The sequence below is a fragment of the Astyanax mexicanus genome, chromosome 11 (genome assembly GCF_023375975.1).
Source record: "Astyanax mexicanus isolate ESR-SI-001 chromosome 11, AstMex3_surface, whole genome shotgun sequence".
NCBI classification, from domain to species: Eukaryota; Metazoa; Chordata; class Actinopteri; order Characiformes; family Acestrorhamphidae; genus Astyanax; species Astyanax mexicanus.
Genome location: NC_064418.1, coordinates 32,309,362 through 32,334,507, shown reverse-complemented (window position 1 = coordinate 32,334,507; position 25,146 = coordinate 32,309,362). Strand labels below are relative to the sequence as shown.

The 25,146-nt window shown below is 38.1% G+C and overlaps 1 protein-coding gene across 1 annotated transcript in view; it reads left to right on the top strand.

Annotated features, from left to right (window-relative positions):
* Positions 1-25,146, top strand: part of pde11a (phosphodiesterase 11a) — a 91,587-nt gene that overhangs the window by 21,832 nt on the left and 44,609 nt on the right. Inside the window, exons 3-7 of the mRNA XM_022680330.2 lie at positions 6,978-7,067; positions 9,722-9,862; positions 9,993-10,057; positions 19,014-19,146; positions 20,728-20,803. Of these exons, the coding sequence (XP_022536051.1) occupies positions 6,978-7,067; positions 9,722-9,862; positions 9,993-10,057; positions 19,014-19,146; positions 20,728-20,803 (505 nt within the window). The remainder of the gene's footprint in view (positions 1-6,977; positions 7,068-9,721; positions 9,863-9,992; positions 10,058-19,013; positions 19,147-20,727; positions 20,804-25,146) is intronic.

The following is a 25,146-nucleotide window of genomic DNA, read 5'->3' as shown; positions in this document are numbered from 1 at the left end:
ACTTTGTGATTCTCTTTAGAGACATGCTGGTATGCTGGTACAGAATGGTTAGAGATACTATCAACTAGGTAATGCATAGTGCTAAACAGTAGGGGTGTAACACTTCACAAAATTCACGCTTCAGTTTTTTATCACAGTTTGGACAGTAAGAATAACGCAGGTTTCTTTTCATTCAGTTTGAACAGACAGTTATAGTTTATACTGTATAGTCCTCTCCTCAACTAGTTAATAGTACAGGCTGTAGTGTACTGAATAATTAGTAATGTGTAAACAAATAGCATGCTCAGTGTTTCCATACACACCAGGAAGCACTGACGCTGTCCTCGTCCAGTCCACTAGCATTTCCTGAGCAAGAATATCAGTTAAATGTTTTTTTTTTTTAATCCAAAACCAAACAAAATTTAGTATTTGACCGAAGGCTGAATACTGAGCTTTTTTTTTTTTTTTTTCCATTTTTTCACCATTGCATTAATTTAAATGCCTAAATGTATTTTGTCTTGCCTTTTAAAAGAAAAATTATTAAAAAAGAATTCTTCAATTTTTTAATTATTCTGCTGAACCATGTTTTAAATAATTTTCAAAATAGTATTGGTTATACAGCTCTGGAAAAAACTAATAGACCACTTCAGTTTCTGAATCAGTTTCTCTGATTTTGCTATTTATAGGTATACGTTTCAGTAAAATGAACATTGTTGTTTTATTCTATAAACTATGACAATTTTCCCCAAAATTCCTAATAAAAAATTGTCATTTAGAGCATCTATTTGCAGAAAATAAGAAATGGCTGAAAGGGCTTTCAGACCTCAAATTTTAATCCCAATTTCCATGGATTTTAGCATGTTCTCCTCCACCAGTCGTACACACTGCTTTTGGATAACTTTATGCCACTTCTGGTGCAAAAATTCAAGCAGTTCAGCTTGGTTTGATGGCTTGTGATCATCCGTCTTCCTCTTGATTATATTTCAGAGGTTTTCAATTTGGTAAAATCAAAGAAACTTCCCATTTTAAGTGGTCTCTTATTTTTTTCCAGGGCTGTATATGAATATAACATTTTATTTGACTTATAATTTTATAATAATATTATGTACAGCCTTAGGAAAAAAATAAAATGGAGTGTTATCTCTCTATAATCAGCAGCAAGAGGGAGAAAGACAATAAGAGAAAGCAATACGAGGAGGAAGGGGGACAAACAAGTTTAAAGCTACCATTGCAATATTCCTAAAACACTACAGTTCTCACAATCACATGCAAATCTTACAGCATAACATTGCTAAATAGCAAGCGTGCTTGTAAAAATGACCATATTTGTCCTACTAGTGAGTACTGTGTCTTCTCTGTGTGACTGTAATCACCGAACTGTGACCCCTGTACTGTGATGGTAAGGTATAAATACAGACTTTTACTGGTACACCTCCTACTAAATAACTTATTTTTATCCTGTACAATATTCATAACTATATTCAGTTATTCATTGAGTAACACTGTGATAGTCAGTAGTTATAAGGGTAGCATTGTTTGTGTTAGATTAGCCTTTGGCTGAGACTGAGCAGGAGATTAGTGAGGCACTCGTGTGGAAGAGACTTCAGGTGGAACTGGTGTGTGGGTGGGAGTCTGTCAGTCTGTGGCATTCATCTCTGGCCTTCAGCAGGTGTTCAGCAGCTTGCTGAAATTTCTACTTGCTGTTTGAAACCCAGCCGTTCATCAAGGTCAAAGAGCATGTGTTTCTCACATTCTGATTCTGAAAAATGGCAGAACACCAGGGTTTTAGTTACACATTTAGTTACATTTATTATATATTTTTCAATGATTAAAAAGAAAGATATAGAGACAGAGAAAGCAATCAATGCAAACACAAAACCTCTGGCATGACCTACATTGTCTCTCACACAAAAACACTTATTGCTGCCCTTATCAAGCTGTCCGTCTCTTGCTTTAGTGTCTGAGTGTATGTCTGCGTGTGCTGCTCTTTAAAAGTAGGGCACAAGGGCCCTGAGGTTCTAACTGGCTGCTTTCTGACTGCTCACCTGTCATATAAACATGTAAGCGCCATTCCAAAGCTTTGGCTGCAGAACAGATAGGAGGACTGTCCTATGAAGACTCCTTTTCAGCAGCTGATTGGTCACAGAAATGAAGCAGTCTAATGAGGCTTCATAGTGATTTTATTAGAAAATGTCTCTTTTTTCTGGTTGTGTCACAAAGCTTGTTGTGTTACGGGAAGGTTGTGTTATAGAAATTAATTATAATTACAAAAAATTACATTTTAGAACTAACTTTTTAGTCTCCAGAGGCTTTATTATTTCTCTATTTCCATGGTGCCATTTTTCCCGTTGTGTTGTACATATTTATAAACTGTGATTAACTGAGGACCAGAAAGGATACATCAGCAGTGTCCTTGAAATCGCTCTGAATGGCAGCAGCTTTTTGTGACTGTATATAAAGCGTTTTTTCTCTTTGGAACAGCCTTCTGTGGTGTAGTGTCCGAGAAATGCAGCCTTCCTTGACTCTAGCCTAGGATTTGAAATACAGTTAATTTTAGTTAGAGCCACAAAATTGGCCACCAACTATGAACATTACAGATTTGTGTTGGTTTAAAATTACTTGTTTCACCTTAAAATATCATTTTAAAGAATTAAAGAATTTAAAGAATTGCAGTTTTGTTTACCTAGCTTAGCTTTGCTTAACTTATTTACCTCCGCGACACCCATGTTCCTTACTAGTGTCGCATAATGCTTCTTATAATCCGGTGCGCCTTATACATGAAAATAGATTAAAAAATAGACGTTCATTGGTAGTGGCCTTATAATCTGGTGCGCCTTATAGTGCGAAAAATTTGAACATTTTCTAACTGATTGAGAGTCTGGTTCTTTGTATTGTGTCAAAAATCCTAATAAATTAACCAATAGAATTGCTATAAAATGTTTTTACTTCCATTTATTTTTGTTTTTTAAGATATAATGTTTTTTTTGACAGTGACACACATACATAAACATACATTTTCTGAAATAGGATTTTTTTTTACCAAAATGTCTTAGCAAGAACTGACAGAACGGATCTTGGTCTAAGGACTAAGTGTAGTCTTGGACTAAATGATGCTATGACTATAGGACTTCTATTAAAAATCATTTTAAGTCAGGTCTGTCGTTCATCTGGTGGTAATTGTGCACAGATTCAGTGTTGAGAGTGTTTATTAAATAAAGAGAAATCGATGGGAAATTGCTCTAAGGCTGTTCCTGGTGTGCATAATTTTGGTTGTTATAAAGAGAGCAGCAGCTGATTGTATATGTGTCTAATAGACCTGTCTGGAAGCTGTGTACAACACTGTGAGACCCTGGTGTCTCGGGGTATGCGTCTCATTGTCGGTGCGTGGCTTGTCGCTCTAGATGTTCATGTAGGTGATAATCTTCTGTCTGTTCAAACCCACGCAGCATGATGGAGTGGCACTCTCACATTTCATTAGCCACGGGGCTGAAATGACAATAATCGATGCTGAGGGGATCTGTCGATAGAGCTCCCCCCCAGCCAGGGTCACTTTGTTTGGTTATTAACCCATCCTTCAGCCCCGTGTCAACACAGCTTTCTTCTGGCATACAGTCCCATCTGCCAGCCAGCCTAGGGTAATGGGCGAGCAGACAGAATCCAATTAGACCAAGCCAAGCTTTTCCATGAATCCTTGCATACGCAGACAGAAAGAGAGGCATACACACGGTCCCACTCTTCCTGTAGGACAATGAGACTGGATGTGCTGGAGGCCTGACGCTGCCTAAAACGTTAAGCACTTCATATGCATCTGTGCATGCCCACAGGTTACACAAGTCTTTCAGAAGAGGAAGGCAGATTAGAGCACATGATCCGCAGCCTAACCCAGCCATTGCCCTCCGAGATCTCTGCCCTTTTTAATGGGTATATTTAAGGAAAGAGTTAATGCAGGCGTGCTTTGACAGGCTTAACAGCTCTATAGAAAGTAGTGAAACTGTGCTTCTGTCAACCTTTTCATGTTTTAAAATATTATGGACACACTCACTACACCAGACTCCCACTACTAATGTATCCGTCCTCGGAAAACGGGTCAAACAAACTCAACCAAATCATACACACAAATCTCCCACATTTGCAAACTGATGGATGTAGCTGTCAGCATCAGAAGTGGAGAAACGTGATGAGCTGTTGGGGAAATGCAGCATCAGTTTTCTGTCAGTGTGCTCTAGAATGGAGGAGGAAGTGTGGGAGGGTGGGAAAAAGAGTTCTGAAAATGGTGGGGGTTATTCAGTTGCACCACCTGAAAGAAAAAATGCCACGTGGCTTTACACGTTTAAATGTCATGGACTAGCTTATAAGTATGTGTATGTCATTCACTTAGATGTGCTCAACATTATTCTTTATTTCACTCAAATCAGTTTGCTTCTTTCCTCATCAGCCATTTAAACATGTGTTGGACTACTTTAATTGAATTGAGAAAGAACAAACAGTGCATGAGGTTGAAAAGATTTTTTATTAGAAAATTAAATGTGAATGTGAGAACAATTGGAGAGGAGAGTGACAAAGTGAAAGTTTGATAAAGCCTGCTTTGTTGTCAGCTGCAATAAAAGAGACGGAAAGGTTCCTTTTTCAAGCCTTGACGTCAGCTTAAATTTACCACCCACCATGCTGAACGGAACTAAATGTGATTTTTTATATTTGACTTGTCTTCTGATTAGAATGTCCGTGGGGCTGAACGTTCAGTTTTTTCCCTTTACATTTGCTAAACAAGGTTACAGTGTTTTAAAATCTGGCCAAGTGCCTTCTCCTCCTCCACACCACAGCTCAGAGAAAAGCTTCTGAAAGCCTCTGTTCTTTTGAATGGTGGTAGAAAACTCTTGGTTCCAGATGTCAGGAGAACAGTCTGAACTTGGAAGAGGCTGAATAATAAGTGTTGCCCTCTACAGCTTAGATAGCTGTAGCTTTGCGTATTTTATGCTGTCAAGCTCACATGCTTACAGATTTTAAAGACTTGATATTCCCTACTCTCTCCTTCTCTCTCTCTGTCTCTCTCTCTCTCTGTCTCTCTCTCTCTCTCTCTCTCTCTCTCAGTTTCTCTCTCTCATTCTCTCTCTCACAGTGAAAATGATATGGGGAGGCAGTCATCATTTAGCATGTGTGTGTGTGACCTGGTAAAAAAAAACTGCAGGGCTACTGACACGGTTTGTGAATGGGCTGTTACAGAAAGGCTAAATGAGAGTAACTAAAGTTAGAAGCTAAATAGAAAAAATAGTGTGTGTGTGTGTGTGAGGGAGAGAGCGAGTGAAGTGAGGTAATTATGTAATCCTGTAAAATGTAAGCTGAGGTCTTCAGTCAGTGTGACCCATGGGTTGTGTATGTGTGTGTGTGCAGTTAACACTCAGTCAAATGGTGACAGGTTGATATCACCACTGTTCCCACTGACACTTTCACACCTCTATCCTCTTTCCTTATGCTTTTTTCTTCTCTCCAGAATCTCCTCCCTTCTCTGCAATCCATTCTTCAGTTGCCTCTCAAACAAACTGAAAAAAGATAACACAAGATGTTAAAAAAGACTTAATATTAATATTTCATAAAAACAACTGAATGTATTGAATGAGTAAATGGGCCAGTGATCTGTACTGAAGCCATGGTGTGCTAATGGAAGCACACAGAAAGGGAAGTGTTTGCTGTATTGATGTATCAGTGCTGGCAGATGAAAGCTAAATAGAAAAGGCCACGCTTCATAATGTTCAATCAATAACTCATTGAATGGGTTGTTCCGTGGTAAGAGGTGAGTGGCAGAATACACACATGCAGATTTAACACATTTAATATCAGATAATGAATAGGTGTGATGTAAGTGATTTTTCTAAAATTTTCATTTTGTTGCACACATCACATATTGCCTGACCATATTCTGAAAGTGCCATTGAGCTGATTTATTTAGTAACTGTGCTTACAGTTTATTCAGTGGCTGATAAAAGTATTCATAACTCTTAAACAATTTCCTATTTTGTCACATTACAAACACAAACATAAATATATTTTATTGGACCAACACAGAGTGGTATACAATTGTAAAGTGAAAAGAAAATTATTTTACAAATAAAAAACTGAAAAGTACAGTGTGCAAAAGTGTCAATGCTTAGTCAATACTTTGTGGAACCACCTTTTGCTGAACCCACCAGCTTTGCACATCTAGTAAATGAAATTTTTGCCCATTCTTCTTCGAAAAACATTACTTTTGGCAAAATTCTACTCTATTGTCTTCCACTACCATTGTTTTTCTTGAAGAGGTGAAGGAAAATGGTCTCAGAAAAACTACCTACCACTACCATCTAACAACAATGGACCCTGCTGAAGGAATCCAGTTCAGATTGCAAACTGTGCAAATGGCTATTTTGTGCTGGATACTCTTTGGCCAGTCAGTGCTCTGCAAGGTTTTGTTCCTTTGGTTAACTGGTTTGAAGACAATTAGCCCATCCATTTACAAAGACTCCTCTATGAGGAGTCTAGCACATGAAACTCCACCAGTGCCGCATTACTAGGATGATAATGTTCTCTGAGGAAAGCTCCAGATATCCAGATCTGACACACCAGCCAACAGATGCCTTCGCCAGCCAGCAGTGCAATAGAAGTGAGTGGGAGAGTGACATCTACCCATACAGAGAGAGCATGAACATATGTATTTTTTCAAGCTCCTGCTGCTCATGGCAAAGTAACATGACCTAGAAATCAAACTCGCAATCTTCAATCTGTTCAAGGTTTACACATCATCTTTTAGTCACTACTGAGCAGGTACTAAAAAGTATTTAAAATTATGGAAGAACAAAAGAGCTGTGTTACACTGGACAAACACCAATTCAATGAGAAATGAAGACATTATATTACAGTATTACAGTATCATGTAGTAATCCAACCTGTGGAGGAGTGTGTGTGTCTATGCAATGCCAGGAGTGGGCATAAACTGACCAGTGTTGACCTGTTCTTTCTGTTCACAGGTGTTGCAGATGTACCTTCCTTTCTGTGGAATTGCCATTTCTAATGCTCAGCTCTTCGCTGCGTCCAGAAAGGAATATGACCGGAGCAGGGTAAGAGCCGGCCCACTTTCAAAACAAAGTCAGTGTGGGGGTATTAGAAAAACATACTGTGACAAAACATGTTTATCCATTTTTGTAATTTTTCACTTTATAATATAATGTAAATCAGGCAAAATCTGGCTCTTTTAAAATGTTATGATGTACAAAAATCTTTATTGACTCTATTGACATGCACTAAAAGGAAAGGTTTTTCCTTTTCTCTAATGTAAGGTTACCATTTTTGAAATACAAGTTTTGTGTAACTGTGACATATATTTATTTACACTTATTCACAATATCTGCTTGCTACATACAAAGCTACCCATTCTTTGTTTTTTTTACCAAGTGTATTAAAGAGAGTTTGTCCTGCTTTTATTGGAGGAACTTTCTCAGCATTAATAGACAGTGTGCTAACCATAGACCAGTTCTTAATTAACACTTCGAAGGAGTGGTCGTGTGAGTCTGTGGGTGTGTGTGAGTCTGTGTGTGTGTGTGTGAGAAAGAGAGAGAGAGAGAGAGAGAGAGAAGAAGAGAGAGAGGGAGAAACATGAAAAGGTGGGAGGTTAAAACTGGTTAAGTGATTGATAGTTAGTTATGAGATTTTGTTAATATTTTAAGTTAAATAAGTTACTTTGCTAAACAAAAAACTGCTAGTATATCACCAGACTCTAAAAAATGTGTGGATTATTGCAGGAAGATTCATTTGCTTTAAAAAAGTCTTAAAAAGGAACTTATTAAAATAAAGTTAAAATCAACAAAATGTGCTGCACAGTTGGGGACCAGTCCTTAGTTTGCTGATTACTTCTGTAGTCAGAGATCTGCAAACTAATTATTTTTAGGCATCTCAGAGGCCAGTGCCCCATCGCTTTCATTCACTACTTAAGTTTTAAGTTTTAACAAAAGCTATATTATGTAGCTTTAATACCTAGAATGTTCACTGTAATGTAAAAAACTGTGTGTTCTTCACATGCTTTTGCACCCTGAAGACCATTACTAGAACTGTATACTACTGCTGTACAATACTAAACAGCAGAGATATAGACTACAGGATAGTGAGGGGATAAAATGATCTGAATCCTCCATCTCATTATAAAACCAGTATAGCCCTTCGCCCACTGCTGACAGTATAGCTTAGCTTAGCTGTGTGTGTTTGTGTATGTGTGTGTTTGTGTGTAAGTGTGTATTGATCTGTAGCTGCCCACATACTCTCCTGCTGCTTAGACTGTTCTCGATCAGAAGGGTCAGGGGCAGTGTGCGTTCGTTTCAGGGGGTTGGGTGGTGGTGGTGGTGGTGGTGGGGGATGTTTCAGGGGTCCGTATTTGGTATGTAAATGCGCAGGACAGGGACCAAAGGACAGTGTGTGTGTGTGTGTGTGTGTGCACTTTGTTCATGTATGTGTGAGTGTGTGGGTTGCATAGAGCCAGGTCTATAAATCTTACGTCTGGCGTCTGGAGAGAGGATATGACAGTGTGTGCACGTTGATCCCAGAAGAAGGAGTGAACTTGATGATGAGGGGGAATATGAGGGAAGGGGCATTATTGATCATAACTCATTGTTTTATAGCCAGTGTTGTATTTTATTGGAGTGATGAAATTAAGTGGATTTGGTGGAAGTGCACATAGCGAGGTGACGAGATCATAAAACCGGTATGATAAAAGCACCTACTTTGAGCAGGGCTCAGATACTGAATAATATAAAAAACTGCTAGTTCTGAGCAAAACCAATATTTAAAAGCATAAAGAGACGATGTGTTTGTTAGTGGTTGGTAGGATGTTGTTGCCTGTTAGGGATGTTTCAAGCTGTTAATTACATTACATTACATTTGGCAGACGCTTTTGTCCAAAGCGACTTACAAAAGAAGTTAAAGGTAAAAACATCTTTAGATAGGGCCTAAAGGTTAAAGGGAAAAATGGGATAGAAAAGTAGAGGAGGGGAAGAAGAAAATTTTGTACCCCAGCGTGGTTTGTTAGATTAAATGATAACTTATAATTTATAGTATATATTTCATGTTATGCTAATACTAAATGTGTTTATTTTTATATGTTTTTGCACTAAGGGAAGGGGGGACTATAATCCAATTTTGTTTTGTAATTGTGCAATGACAATAAAGGTTAATTAATCAATTGATTCATTCATTAATGTTCATTCATTCATTGTTTTGCTTGTGGGTTTTTTTGTATCAGTGTGGCAAATTTGCACCTCATTAGTTACACTGGAGGTGTGCATCTAATTAATCTTATTACAAATCTGTGTACAGGCCTAACTCACACTATCAGACCAAACAGGCTGGACTTGTTATGCTGTCAATATTTCAAAACCTTAGTTTTATTCTATATATAACTTTAAGACAGCATAGTATTTCAGCTAGCATTAAAACTCTTCTGCATTCTATTTTTATTTTTTAGAAATACATGACAAGTTCTGACATGCTTAATTTGGCATAAACCTAGATTTATAAGTCGATGTATGTTAATAAAAATGCTCTCTTCCCATTCCTCTGAACCATGTCTGAGGTCCAGTGTTCGAGCAAATGCCTTCAAGCTGTACGCATCAGCTCTTTACCAAGAAATAAGGCCACCAGTCCACTAAAGGTCAGAGTGATGAGTGTGTGCTTTTTAACATCTCTTGCCTGTATGTGTGTGTGTGTGTTTATTGTGTGTGTGCAGGCTCTGTTGGAGGTGGTGAATGATTTGTTCGAGGAACAGACGGATCTGGAGAAGATTGTGAGGAAAATTATGCATCGTGCTCAGACCCTGCTGAAGTGTGAACGCTGCTCTGTACAACTGCTGGAGGACATCGAGTCTCCGGTGATCCTTTCTCTTTTCTTCTCCTCTCCTCTTCACTCCTCTCCTTTTTCATTTCCTTTCCTTCGCTTAAAATGACGCTAAATGTTCTTCTCTTTGTCTCTTAAACACTAAAACTGAATCTTTTGAGCAGGTGGTGAAGTTCACCAAGTCCTTCGAGCTGCTGTCACCAAAGTGCAGTGCAGATACAGAAAACAGGTGAGAACCATGAACAGTAGCTTTCTACACACTACAGCTTTAATTAGGCATGGGGTCCAAATCCAAATCATTATACCCAGATTAGTCCAGTTTTAAATCCAAATCTGACAACATTTTTTTCTGAGTTTGACTGTAGTCCAACAAAATATAAAAAAAGGACAAACCTCAAAAGCCTGCTGGTCTTGTGGGCAGTGTCCTATGAGCGCTGATGGAGGACTTGAGAATGACCTACACAAACAGCAACAGCAGCAACAGATGCTCTTCTCTCTCTGACTTTTCTCTCTCTACATCTAAAAGGTGGATCAGCTTGGAAGGAGTGGACAGTGAGTGGACACTGTCTTTAAAGGCGTTTTCACACCTGTAGTTGGTTTCTATAGTCCGGATCAGTAAATGAGTTTGTTTACTTGTAGCGTTTTCCCCCTCTGTTTGGTTTGGTTTCACACAGGCACAAACCTAAACGCACCAAAATGCACACCAATAAAAGCACAGCATCACGGCTATGTCCTTTGATTGGTCAAAGTTATCTGGCACAGGATCAAGAAAGGGATTGAAGCGAGAAGATTCTGTGTTCCAGCGCTTTTATCTGTGCAGTGTGAAGCTGCTTTAATACAGAACGCTAAAAAAAATTGCCGCTGCGCTTTCAAACAGTATTTTCAGTGGGACATGCAGCGCAGATGTACATGTAGTAAACGGAATCATGCGACTGCGTGTAGTTAATGCAGCACAGACCACATTTTAACATCAGAAAAATTAGACCGTTTCTGACGCAACAGGCCACCCAACTCCTGGTACAAGTGGTCGTCATCTCACGCCTCGACTACTGCAATGCCCTGCTAACTGGCCTCCCGGACTGCGTAGTAAAACCACTCCAAAATGATCCAGAATGCAGCAGCACGCCTGGTCTTCAACCAACCAAAATGGGCACATGTCACCCCGCTGCTCATTGAGCTCCATTGGCTACCAGTTGCTGCTCGCATCAAATTCAAAACTCTTACAATCGCCTACAAGGTGATGACAGAACAGGCTCCTTCCTACCTGCACTCGCTCCTGAAGGCTTACGTTACCTCCCGGCCGCTGCACTCCTCCAATGAACGTCGCCTCACTTTACCAAACACTCACACAAAGCAATCCAGACTGTTCTCATACAGAGTTCCCCAATGGTGGAACAAACTACCTTTCACTACCAGATCAGGAGAATCTCTCGCTATCTTTAAGAACCTCCTGAAGACAGAACTCTTCAAAGAGCACTTACTCTCCTAACACCTCTAACACACTAACTACTTCTAACCCCATTTCCTTCTTCCCCTCCTTCACTTCTCTATCCCTTTATTTCCCTTCGACCTCCTTTAAGCCCTATCTAAAATGGTCTATTTTAATTCCTATTACTTTTGTACTTGACTTTTGTAAGTCGCTTTGGACAAAAGCGTCTGCCAAATGTAATGTAATGTAATGTGTAAACAGCATGGATCAGAGGCTTAATTTATCTATCTATCTATCTATCTATCTATCTATCTATCTATCTGTCTGTCTGTCTGTCTATCTATCTATCTATCTATCTATCTATCTATCTATCTATCTATCTATCTATCTATCTATCTATCTATCTATCTATCTATCTATCTATCTATCTATCGAGACCGTATCACATTCTTACTACAAGCAAACTGCTCCAGAGTTCATTTGATCCGAAACGAGTGCGATTACTGTTTTCACACCTGCTCAATCGAACTGCACTAAGAGTACAAACATACCAGAGTCTGTTTTAACCATACCAAATAATGCTATTGTGAAAACAACCTAAAAACTTCAGCAGCCCCTTTGTGTCAGATCTATATATGCCTGCCAGCACAACATTAATTGTTTAGAGTGTCATAAATCACAAAGGTCATGTGACAAATGGGAACACAGTTTCAATCCTGTTTTAGAAATTAACAATTTAAAGGCATCACAACGATATGTGATTAGCACAGAGCTTGAACTAGCCTACAGAGCTCGAACTAGCTTACTAGTTTGAATATTAGCCAAGTAGCTAATCAAAGAATATGATGTGAACATAATGCTAACTCTGACTGGTTCTTTAATCGATCTGATAAAATGTTGGCCAAGTTAAGCCCTGCACAACTTAAACCCAGCATAAGAAAACTACAGATTTTTTTTTTAAATCTCTCCTCAGAAAAGTCCAACCAAATTTCTTCTCTCATAGTAAATTAATCACAAAATAATGGTAGATAATGAAGATAAAAGCATAATGAATAAAAAAGCATAATGAAAATGAATTTACAGGGACTTTACGGCTTTTAAGTTACCTTAGCAACTGTTTACACCTCCTACTGGAAAGCCTACGTTGAACATTATACAATGATCATTTGCTTTAATAAAGTCCATAACCCAGCAGTGTATCGCAGCACACATGAACATCCACAACCCACCCTGTCACAGTTGCTCAGACTCAGTTACCAGCTCAGCTGGAGATGTGCCTGCTGCACCACAGCTTAATGTGCCCCAGTTAATAGGACAAAACACACCAGTGATCATATTAGCAGGTGGGTCCTTCTGTATTTTAGTGGGTAATGTTATTCTCCATGGTTAATATAACTGGCAATCTCTTTATTATAACTCACATTCACAGAGAACCAGAGAAATATCCTCTAAAACTTCTTTATTGAAGAACATTTGAGCTTCTAATATGATTTCACTCGCTGTCTGCTTGTTTATGGTGCCGCTACATTATTTCTCTTCTCTTATTGCAGTTATCTGACAGTGAATGGGCCTACAGATAAAGCATGACTGAACAGTATGGAGCTGAATTGAACTGAACTGAGCTGAGATACAGAGTGTAGAGAGTGGTCCCACATTTGAGCGCTGATTCCTCCACTTTCTCTCTGGCTGCTGATGAATTTTTAAAGCTGGACATTACGAGGCTGTTAAATCTTTCTGAGGCGAGTCATTAACACCCCTCAGTGGCTCCTGTAGAATCATCTGCCCTTTAAATATAGGCTAGAGATGTTTGCAGGCCAGTGCTCCTTACTGCAGGCCAAGCCGGGCTGTATTCTGTGTTAGGTTGGGACATATTTGTCTGCATTCTTATAAAAAAAAGATGCAATGGAAGAACCACTTTTGGTTCCATGGAAAAACAATAAAATATAGTGATATAAATATATGAATTGCTTTATTAACCATGTAAATAAACAATGTTAAGGTTCTTCACCCTTTACATATCTTTATTCAGCAACTATGCTTCAGAAGCAATTTCTTCTCAAACCAACTAATGCAGTTTTTTATGCCAGTCCACATCTATCTAAATATTGATTTTAAAAATGAACTTTTTATTTGATCCTTTTTTCACTAAATTTTTATTTTCATAAATTCTCTCAAATTAGGATATTTTGGAAAGCTCTTGTTTGGACAAGGAAAGTGGACCTTCATTAACACTACACAAAACATAAAACTAAATCTGCATTCAGATAGCACTAGATTTCAGAAGTACTTTTTCTGTTATAAATACAGCTCTGGAAAAAATATTAAGAGCACACTTCAGTTTCTGAATCAGTTTCTCTGATTTTGCTATTTACAGGTATATGTCTGAGTAAAATGAACATTGTTGTTTTATTTTATAAACTATGGACAACATTTCTCTTAAATTCCAAACAAAAATATTGTCTTTTAGAGCTTTCAGACCTCAAAAAATGCAAATAAAACAAGTTCGTATTTAAATTAAAGTTTTAAGAGTTTAGAAATCATTTTTTTGTTGGAATAACCCCTGGTTTTAATCACAGTTTTCATGCATCTTGGCATGTTCTCCTCCACCAGTCTTACACACTGCTTTTGGATAACCTTATGCCACTCTTGGTGCAAAAATGCAAGCAGTTCAGCTTGGTTTGATGCCTCGTGATCATCAATCTTCCTCTTGATTATATTCCAGAGGTTTTCAATCTGGTAAAATCAAAGAAACTCATCATTTTTAAGTGGTCTTTTATTTTCTTCCAGAGCTGTATAGTGCTCTATATAGATTTCATCACTTGCCTAATACATTGCAACATTCAATTTGGGAATTTGATAGTACATTTACATTTATCAATGTAATGTGAGGAATATATTTTTTAAGAATAAATTTAAGAAAATTCCTGGGAAGATATGAAGTTTGGGTGAGACCCATAGTTCTTTGTGAATTTGTGAAATATGTTTTTTTCTATGGCACTGCTCAAAGCCCCATTGGTAGAACTTTTATTTTTAAGTGTTTTAATTATTTTATAATTTTGTAGTTTTTTATAGTTTAGTAGATTTTTTGCTGTGCATGTGTAGTGTCAGGTGGCGCTGCACTGCGCAGCTTTGCAGTGCGTTGTGTTGTTGTTGCGCTGAGTTATGTCAATGGGGACTGCGCCTTGTGCATTTGATTGATGAGTCTCCAGTGCTTCTGCACCACAAGCATAGGGTTTCTCCCCATGTCAGCCTCTGCTCACCCCCCTCCATTCTGCATTGCACAGGATCTTCAAACTCTCTCTATTCAGCACTTAGCTACCCCCTAAACCCCTTACATCAGCTCCCCAACCAGCCACCACTATCTTACTGCAAACACGCAGCGCACCAGCCCCCCAACCTGCGAACACGCGCATCTGTTTGCTGCTGAAGGAGAGAAGAGGCTGGTGCTCCAAGTGTGAACATCACACCAGTGCTGCTTGCGAGAATGGCTCTGATTACTCTCGCGTAATTGCAGAGAAGCAGTTAGGTGGGGTGTGGGGGGGGGGGGGGGGGTGTGGGGTGTCTGAGTGCGGCAATGTGTTTGTCTGAGACGTGCCAGCTTGGTCAGAAGAGATGACTAGCGCAATCGTGTTGAATTTGTAGCTCGTTTTCGGCTGCGATGGCGCTCACCACAGGTGGAATCATTACAGCAGGAGAGAGGACACGCAGCAGGCCGTGCGCTGCCGAGGGACCATACGCCACTCGTTCTCTCTCCTCTCACACCTGGCTAATGTTCCAGCACCAAGCTGTGAAATCGCACGCTGCTGGCTACATCCATTGCAACAACACATTTTTCAGCTCAGTGACACTATTGAAAGAGTGAGCTCTATGAAAAAGCAAACTCATAAAGAGAGACGCTCTTTTTAACTGTTTACAGCCTCTCCATTTTTTGACTTTTTTATTTTTGTATTACTGTGCCAGTGTGTATAAAGGTGTTCTTTGACAAATAAATTGTTAGTACGTAACTTTAGCTGGGGCGAAATATTTACAATCCTGTTATGTTGACTGAGAATTTAAAATGCTGATTTTCTTTTTATTAAGACTGCATAATAGTGCATAGATGTTACACTGTAAAACACACAAAACCAAAGTAATACAAATTACTGTTAAAAAGCTGAAGAAATTGTAATTGTACAAGAATAGCTTTTGCCTTTGCTCCCATTTGCCTCCCTGTCTTGTTTGGCCTTCTCCTACTCTTCTCTTACTAGTTTAAAGCAAATGTCCGTATGTTTTTTGACTTGGGAAATTAAGGGCTCTCTCTGGTGAGAATGGGTAATTGCACCGAGCATGCGGAAGAATGGTTTTAAACTGGGTGGGTGTGATGCGGTCTCCTTACAAAGCAGATGATCCAATTCCAGGATATGTTTAGTCAGAAAGAAAGAGAGAGAGAGAGAGAGAGAGAGAGAGAGAGACGGGCTCAGTCAGAAACTTCACTTCAACTACACACTTTGATTTTACTATGGTTGAATGAGCTATTGAGCTCTCAGTTTCCCCTTCTGAAGTCTCCAATGCTCCACCAGCCACTCACATTCAGTAAAACTGAGCCGGATCCTCTTTTAGAGGCTGTACAGTACATGTGATGTATGTACGTAAAGACGCGTGACGTGGACAGAAGAACTCCTGCAAAAAGTGACCCGACACCCCAGTTTTTAGAAAGAATATATTAGGCTTAGCAGGGATGCTTGTTTCAGCACACTGGTACCATTATTAAACACAATATTTTGTCATTTCTCCACTCAGAAAGCTTCTGCTTTCAGTTTACAAACAAATAATAATACGGACTACCACTTTAACTGCTTTCCCTTCTGATTTGTGTTTAGCTCTAGTTTGGACGTTTTTTGGTAGGTAAGAGTGAGAAAAGTTGGCAAAAGGTAGCATCAGCTAGTGTTAGCTTATAGCCTAGCATGGATCTTTGTTTTGAGTCTGAGCTCAAAGCAAAGAGCAAAGATTCACGAGAGTCACGAGGCCTGGTTCAAGAAGCAACCCATTGTCTTATAACTAGCAAAGTTTGGTGGTGATGTGCTGCTCTCCAGTATCAACAACACCATATATTCCTGTCATTGTATTTTACCTTTTGCCAGCCTTGACTTCAACTTCCTTTAGCTGGGTGCATAATTAATGAATTAAGATCATTATAAAACTGAAATTTGCCCTGTCTTATAGTCCTATTTTGGTTATGCCGATGCATATCTTTTTAAAGGAAGAGACAACAATGTTTGAGGTTCATGTTGTATTGGACCCATGTACTGAGCATTTATGACTTGCCTATGCAAAGCAAAAGCTGTTGGACATTTAGAGGGCCAATTAAAGATCCATTAACGTATGTTTTATGAGTGCAGGAGTGGTCTGGGGTTTGCCCAAGCTGTGCTGTTTTGTCTGAAACTATGGGTTTTTGCTTGTTTTTAGGGACAAGTGCACATTGTGGTTTAGTAGCCTATATTAAACCAGATTTTTTGTTCACTGAAAAAAAGAGAAAGTAAAATTACATACAAGGCTTGCAGAGAAAGACCCAGGGCATGCATCTGAAAGTTTATGAGCACTCTTCAGCCAGCCTGTGGTACAGTGGAGCGTACAGAACTTATGTGTTTAATTTACTGAATACTTCAGGGGCTGGGAGGGCTGGAGTGTCTAAAACCATTGCAGGGGCCATTATGTCCATTTTGTGTGTGGGTGGGTATGCGTATGTGTTTGATTTGTCCCGTGCTGCTTCCATAGGCCCAAGCTGCTCAAAGGTAAAGAGCACATGGCCCCATAGAGATACAGCTTTCTGCTCATCTCTGACTCTCTGTGCACATTTCTTACAGTCTTACTGAACAGCTCAGCTATTAGCCAGCAGTTCACATGAAAAGCACTGTTAACAGTGTTATAGTCACATTAGAGTCGCAGGGGTGTGATGTGCAAGCATGATAAAGCCCCCGTTCCTCTCAAAACACCATCCAGGTTTGATCATAGAGAATGAAAGGAAGGGAGAGAGAGGGGGAAGAGATCACTCTGTGCCTCTTAGGTGCATGTGGGTGGATATAACAATCAGAGCGTTAACTTTTCATTACTCTAGCAGGCTTGGGAGAGCCTTATTAAAATGCATGAAAGGTTCATTAGACATGAATCGCTGCTGAGGGAGTGGCATCATAAACAATAACAACTCTACAAAAGGCCTGATAGAGCTACCTGCAGAGTTCACATTCGCTAAATGACCAACAGCATCCCCAGTACATCCAGCACACCTCAACTGTGTTTTATGTTTTGCGCTTCTTTGATAAATGGGTTTTGACTTCCCTTTGATTTATTCTTTCACTTGTTCCTCAGGTTGAAAAATAATTAAATATCAATATACTGTATATTGCAATGATTTTTAAACAGATTTTAATATACATTGACTGCATGAATCTGTAAGATCATTTTTTTATAAAGGTACACTATCAATAAACGTCTATTTTCTTGTCTATTTTCATATATGAATCTGTAAGATCATTTTTTATAAAGGTACACTATCAATAAACGTATATTTTCTTGTCTATTTTCATATATAAAGTGCACTGTATTATAAGGCACATTTTATAAGACACTATAAGGAACTTCTAATTCAGCAGGTCTTGCCGCTGGGTGGCAGTGATGGGGTGTAGCTAACTAAGTTAAGTAAAGCTAAGCAAAGTAAACAAAACTGTAAAAAATACTGTAAAACTGAAAGTACTGTAAAAAGAATTTCTCATAAAGTCAAACAAATGCTGGATGTTAAACTAAACAGATTTCTCTCCTGAAAACTGTTTATTTGAGTGAGTAAAGCATTTTCGCTTATTTACAGTAAGCTTAGATTCCCAGCACTAAGGCTGGAGCATTAGCATTAGCAACCACTAGTAGTTAGCTGCTAATGCCGCCTGACAGCTCTACACTGAGGAACCCTGAGTGTTCCGGTAAGCCAGCACGATATTAGCTAGCGGTTCGTCCCACATAGTTTGTTTTAACACAGTAAACGCACAGGGTACAGGAGTTTGTAAATGAATTAACGATAGCATTTTCTTCATTTGAAAAATACTGATAGATAAAATGATGACATAAGTAAGTAGTATCTCTTCTATATCTGTGGACTTTACAAAATTTTTACAAATCATTAGTTAACTGTCATTTTTGTAGCATGTGGTGCAGTCCATAATAGCAGTAACTATAAAACAGTTTTAATTTCTGTGGCTAAAATATTAATTGCTGATCTGATCTGCTTATGTTAATGGCATTTTCTAAAAGTTTCTGTTGATGTTATGTGATTTACAAGAAAAATAAGTGCAATTAGGAAGGCAACTGGGATTATAGAATTAAGTGTACATTATTATTTACAAAAACTGTATGTATTGCAAACACTTTGATTATAAACACATTGCATTACTGAGAACTGTAGAAATAAGTCTTATAATAAAGTCCTAATGTTAATGGTAAATGTTAAATTTAATATGAAAGTATGTGTACACACTATTCTAAATATTTGAAAAATTGCAAAAAATACTTATTTTTACATAGTTTAGAGTTTACATATATCCATATATTTTTTATTTTAATTTGTTTGCATTGTTTATATTGACTTTGGAATTATATTGAAATTAATTAATCAAAATTAATGAATATATTGTGATTATACATATCGACCATATCGTCCAGCCCTACTGTTTGGTGTTGAACTCACAATGTGGCATCAGTGACATTGTTCTTTCTTGTCTTCGTTCTTCAGTTTTAAGGACAGCATGGAAAAGTCTTCCTACTCCGACTGGCTGATTAACAACAGTATAGCAGAACTGGTTGCCTCCACCGGCCTGCCGGTCAACATCAGTGATGCCTACCAGGACCCTCGCTTTGACGCTGAGGTAGATACTCTTCCCTACTTTACAACCCCATGCATATACTGCATCCATATTGGTCTAGAATATAATTAATAGAATATTGGCATGCTATAGTTATGAGCTTCCAACTGGAAAAACAAGTACCTGTCACTACCAGTCAAATTCACAGGCAAGAAAATAGGACCTAATTTGTGATCAGTGATGAGAGGTACAAATGCAACATGTCACACACAGCCTTTATTGGGGGACTTTAATGTGACATACTTCAAATGTCACATTAATCACTCAGACTCTGAAAAAAAAGACACTGAATAGAACAGATAGGTTTGAGTATTGATAAAGCATAATTATTTTTTTGTATTTTAAAAAGCAGATTGATTTGAGTTTATAATCTAATTAATTGAATTTATACAGCTCTGGAAAAAATAAGAGATCAATTAAAATGATTAATTTCTTTGATTTTACCAAATTGAAAACCTCTGGAATATAATTAAGAGGAAGATGGATGATCACAAGCCATCAAACCAAGCTGAACTGCCTGAATTTTTCACCAGGAGTGGTATAAAGTTATCCAAAAGCAGTGTGTAAGACTGGTGGAGGAGAACATGCCAAGATGCATGAAAACTGTTATTAAAAACAAGGGTAATTCCAGCAAATATTGATTTTTAAACTCTTAAAACTTTATAAAATATGAACTTGTTTTCTTTGCGTTATTCTATGAGGTCTGAAAGCTCTGCACCTTTTTTGGTATTTTAACCATTTCTCATTTTCTGCAAATTAATGCTCTAAATGACAATATTTTTATTTGGAATTTGGGAGAAATGTTGTCTCCGTAGTTTATAGAATAAAACAACAATGTTCATTTTACTTAAACATATACCTATAAATAGCAAAATCAGAGAAACTGATTCAGAAACTGAAGTGGTCTCTTATTTTTTTCCAGAGCTGTGGATCTATAGCCGGTGAGCCATTAAACAACTGTATAGAATAGTCATTACACTTTGAATTATATTCAGTATATTATTATAAGTTTACCATCAAAATGAGGTAGTCATCAGTTTAACTAGTTTTTCTAGCCTCTGGTGAATGATCAAGGCTCTACAGAAGAAAGGGTGACAATAATGGGAGTATATCCCATTACAACACTTCAAATCAAAAGAAAAAATATCAGTGTTTCTTTCATATTTGCAATAAAGCCACAGCACAATCCATAAACCTTTTTTGGATAATGGTGGGAATTCTCTTCCATTATTGTCATGTAGGGAAGCATCTTATTTACCTGTCAGAGTGGATCTACTGAAGTATTCCAGGTGTTGATCAGTGTACAGTGTAAATGAAGAGCAGCAGAGCAGAGTGATGTGCTGCCCTATACCAGTCCAGCTTTGATCTCAGTCTGCTGTCGCACGCTGATGAATTATATAATACTCCTTTGATGTATCTTTGCGGAAGATTCTTTCAGATTCTCTCCTGCTTTCCTCTGAAACATTAATGTCTATCCTATTATATTGTATTTTTTTTTTTACCAACTGTCCCATGCTACGATTTTGACACGTCCTGTGAGGCTTCGGCAGTGTGTGTTTAGTGTTGCTTGTGTGTTTGTTTTAGGCAGATCAGTTCTCTGGCTTCCATATCCGCTCAGTCCTGTGTGTGCCCATTTGGAACAGCAACCATCAAATTATTGGTAAGTAACTAAATCTCATCTCATTATGTATTATCAGTGTATCTGTATATGATGCACTCTTTAAATCTGGTATATATATATATATAGTTTTTTTCGTATCGAGTTGGAAATACATAGCAGTATAACAATATATAGTTCAAAGATTGCTCTGATAATTAGATCAACAAAAAATTAAGTATTCTTTTGACTAAAAGGGACCCCTTTCTATTATTAGTACTAGAAACTAGGGGTGTGCCATATCGTATTGTACGCAATATCACCAACATTTTTTAATAACGTGAACAATATTATTTCCTGAAATATTGTGCCATATCACCCACCTTTTACTATCACATCAGGGTACTACTTTTTTGTTGTTTGTAGCAAAAGAAAAATTCACACTATTCTCATTTCCTATTAGATATCTACTAGAGACAGATTTTATCTGTCCAGTATTATTTATTGTACTTTAATTATGGATATATGGAGATATATGGAGGGCATTATTAGTATTGTGACATTCTAGATTAATAACTTCTGTTACAAATCTGATAAAATTCTTGTATTTTTTTAGATCTCAGTTAGGGGTGTGCAATATCATATTGTATGCAATATTACAATTTTGTTTTCATTGTGTTGCAGTAATGTATTCTTAAAATATATATTTTTAATTCAGTGTTTTGTCATATTGCCAAGCTAATTGCTAATTTTAGGGCCGTATCGCCCACGCCTACTAGAAGCTTTTAACTATATTGCAATATTTGGGTGGGTCTAAGCTTTTTCATGAATGTCAGTGTGTACGTTCTACCTACACAAACACTGTTGTTGATTGGGGATTACACTTACTAGCAGGATAATACACCTTCCATTTTACAGACACTGTTTAGGACTAGTTTTAAGGAATATGATGAAGAGTTTCAGGTTTATTGAAATTGCTCAGTGGTGGGGAGCTTTATACCCCTTTAGCCCATGCCTGGCTTATACATGGTGAAAAGTTTTTAAGTATCTGTGAAGAACCATCTTCAGGAGGTCTTCCACTAGTCCAGCTTTAACCAGGTAAAGAAACATTTAAGCATCCAAATGATTCTTGGAGTTGTCATGGTTCTACGTGGATTGGCTGCTCTGTACTGGACCTCATTAACAAAGTGCTACAGACAAAACACTCCTTGTAACATCAGTGTGTGGGTGGAACTAACCTGCTGCAGGCTGAGATGCCGACAATATGTAAATAAAAAAACAATACATTCAGAATGTGCTGCATTTGCAGCTGAATTTCCATATATGGGGAGAAAATGCTTTATCTTTAATTGGAACAATATGTGAAAATGTACCACTTATACATTGTATGTTCAAATTTATGTGGACACATTTTGTAATAAATGCATTCAGCTACTTTTTGGCTATGTTCACATTACCAGGCTGAAGTGACTCAAATCTGATTTTTTTCTTATTGTGGCTCAGATCTGATTTTTCCATGGCTGTGTGAACGTGCCAAATCCGTTTTTTTTTCACATTCATATGTGGTCCTTAGTCGGATACGTATCCTATCCATGGACATGCAACATGAATGTGAACGGTCATGCCGGAATTCATGCATCTTTTTGCTTTTACACATGCACTATGTGCTTCTCTCTCGTACCCACACTTTATCTCTCAGTGCAGCTGTGCAGCTATAGCTGCAAAAACAGCAAAAGCAAACCACCTGGCCTTTTGTCACCTCCTCGACCTGAGCGTGTTCTTCAGACCAGCTGTTTGCTGTTTCTCCACTCCAGCAAAATATGCTCCACATATGAGCTGCTAACGAGTCTTCTCTCAAATATGAGTTTTTTTTTATTGTTGGTGAAGAAGGCAACATTTATACATGTGTCAATGTATGTGCGCATGTGAGGCATTTCAGGGACAGATTTGTTCACATTACGCACAGATACAGCTCACTTACATTTGTGAATGTGAACCATCAAGATAGCCAAGTCTGATCTGGGCAAAAAATTGGATTTGAGCAATGTGGCTTGTAATGTGAACATAGCCTAAGTTGCTCCCATTACTGACCCAGATGTGCAAATGCACACGCACATAAACAGCTTGTCTAATTCATGTAGAGAAACACTGTACAGCAACAGAATATGACTGTCTGTAGCAGATCATCATAAAAACTACTGGTACCATTATTACTAACACTATGACCATGCGTGGGCTAGAGGCAGTGTTGGGAGTAACGGCGTTAAAACTAACGGCGTTACTAACGCCGTTACTTTTTTTCAGTAACGAGTAGTCTAACTAATTACTATGACTGTAACTATAACGCCGTTACTATTTCCGACACCCCGTTACTGCACGTTACTTTAGCAGCTCTATGAACTTTTTTTTTTTATTTCGCTTTGCCCTGGTTAACCCCTCCTCTGTCCGGTGAACTTGAGCTTCTGGCCGCTGTGCCTGTGGTTTGGCGTGGTGAAGTGGGGCACAATTGTGACGATTTGCGTGCTCTAATCAATTCAGTGATTGCCGTGGACAACCCAAGTTCCGAATTAAGGACGTTAAGCTCTTTTTAGCTGCTCCGGTTTTTGTGGTGCTGCTGCTTTCTATTTTAGAGCTTAGATTCTCTGCCCAAATCCCACCTGACCTGAGGACCGACCCGAAATCAGGCTCCTATTTTTATTTTATATAAAGCTCTGGTGTGATAATCACAATGTTGCTAAGTAACCAATTATTATTGTTCACTAAAGCGAACGAAATAGCGAAAATTGAAAGTGAAAAACATTTGTGTTAACTGAATCTAATAAAAACGGTAATTAAAAGGAAAAACATAACCATCTCGAACTGTATTTTGTGTTTATAAAACTAACTAAAACGAACTGAAATTACTGATAGAATACCCTCATTTTTGTGTTTAATTTATTTATAAGCGCTGTTGTACAGCGGAGTTGTACAGCGGGAGTTGTTGTGCCGAGCGCGCGGCACTCGTGGTCCGTTAGTTCTTGTGTAAAGCGCTCGCGCTAGCAAGCCCACCCTAAAATGAACAAAAAAAATAAAAACAAAATAAAATTAAACTATAATAAAAATGAAAACTGTAATCACGTAGCTCTGGGCGCACGTGAACGCCTCCGCGTTTGACTTGCAGCATTGTGTGTAGCTGTTCTTAAAAATCATTTAAATTAAATAATAGTTCTATGCTTCTATGTTACAGTGTTAATTAACATAATTCTGATTATATTTCGCTCATTCAATCAGCCCGAAAACAGACAGTTTATGGGGCGGATCGGGTCAGGCTCATAATGACAGTTTATGGTTCGGGCTTGGGCAGAATGTGCACGGGCTCCGGCTGGGTCGGATTTTTTGGGCACGATCTAAGCTCTATTCTCTTTTGGTGAAGCTGTTATATTAATACCATTTTAACGGGCATTAAATTGTTGTTTTTGTCCATTATTTTGTTTTATATATACATATTTCTTTTGAGTGTGGCTTGGTTTGTTAAATTTCATCCCCAGACGCGTTTTTCCGCTTTTTTCAGTATTACAAGTTTTAGTAATTTTCTTTGGTTGTGTGGAGAATTTCGTTTTATTTTTTTGAAATTCGTTAGATTATATTTTTGTCAACATTTTGGGTTTATTTTCGTTTGTTATTTTTTGTTATTTTTCTAATAATAATAGTAAATGCATAATTGATTTCCTTTTTTTGACGGGCGAATAATAAAAAGTAACGCGATAGTTACTTTTACTGGTAACTAATTACTTTTATAGTGGAGTAACTCCGTTAGTAACTCAGTTACTTTTTTGGAGAAGTAACGAGTAACTATAACTAATTACTTTTTCAAAGTAACGTGCCCAACACTGGCTAGAGGGGTATAAATCCAGCCAGCATTGGGCTGTGTGGCCGTGGAACTGTTTCCTCTGGAATGATAGTGCTCCATCCAGTACTTTTGGGGTTTGGGAAGTTGGGGATGAGGTGGGGCTGTGACCATCCAGTGTCCTGACGTCACTAATGCTTTTTTGCTGAATCATTCAATCAACTCCTCATAGCAGTTCTTTGATAACTGCTGTAAAAAGGCTTACCTGGTCAGTAGAACCAGTTGCATCAACAGGGCCAGGATAAATAAATAATTCATTGATTTTGGAAGAAACGACGCACAAACAGGTGTCTCAATACAAAATACTCAGTATCTCTATTGTGTTTATGTATTGTGTAAATATTGATGCATAATTTAACGTTATAGACATGTGTATGTGCTTGTGTGAATGTGTGAAAAGAAGAGAGCACTAGGGTGAGAGTGTGTGTGCTTGTGCAGGTCGTGTGGCGTGTGTGGGAGTATGTGTGTGTGTGGGTGGACTCTATCAGCGAACGGACTGAAAATCATTAAAACCACACAA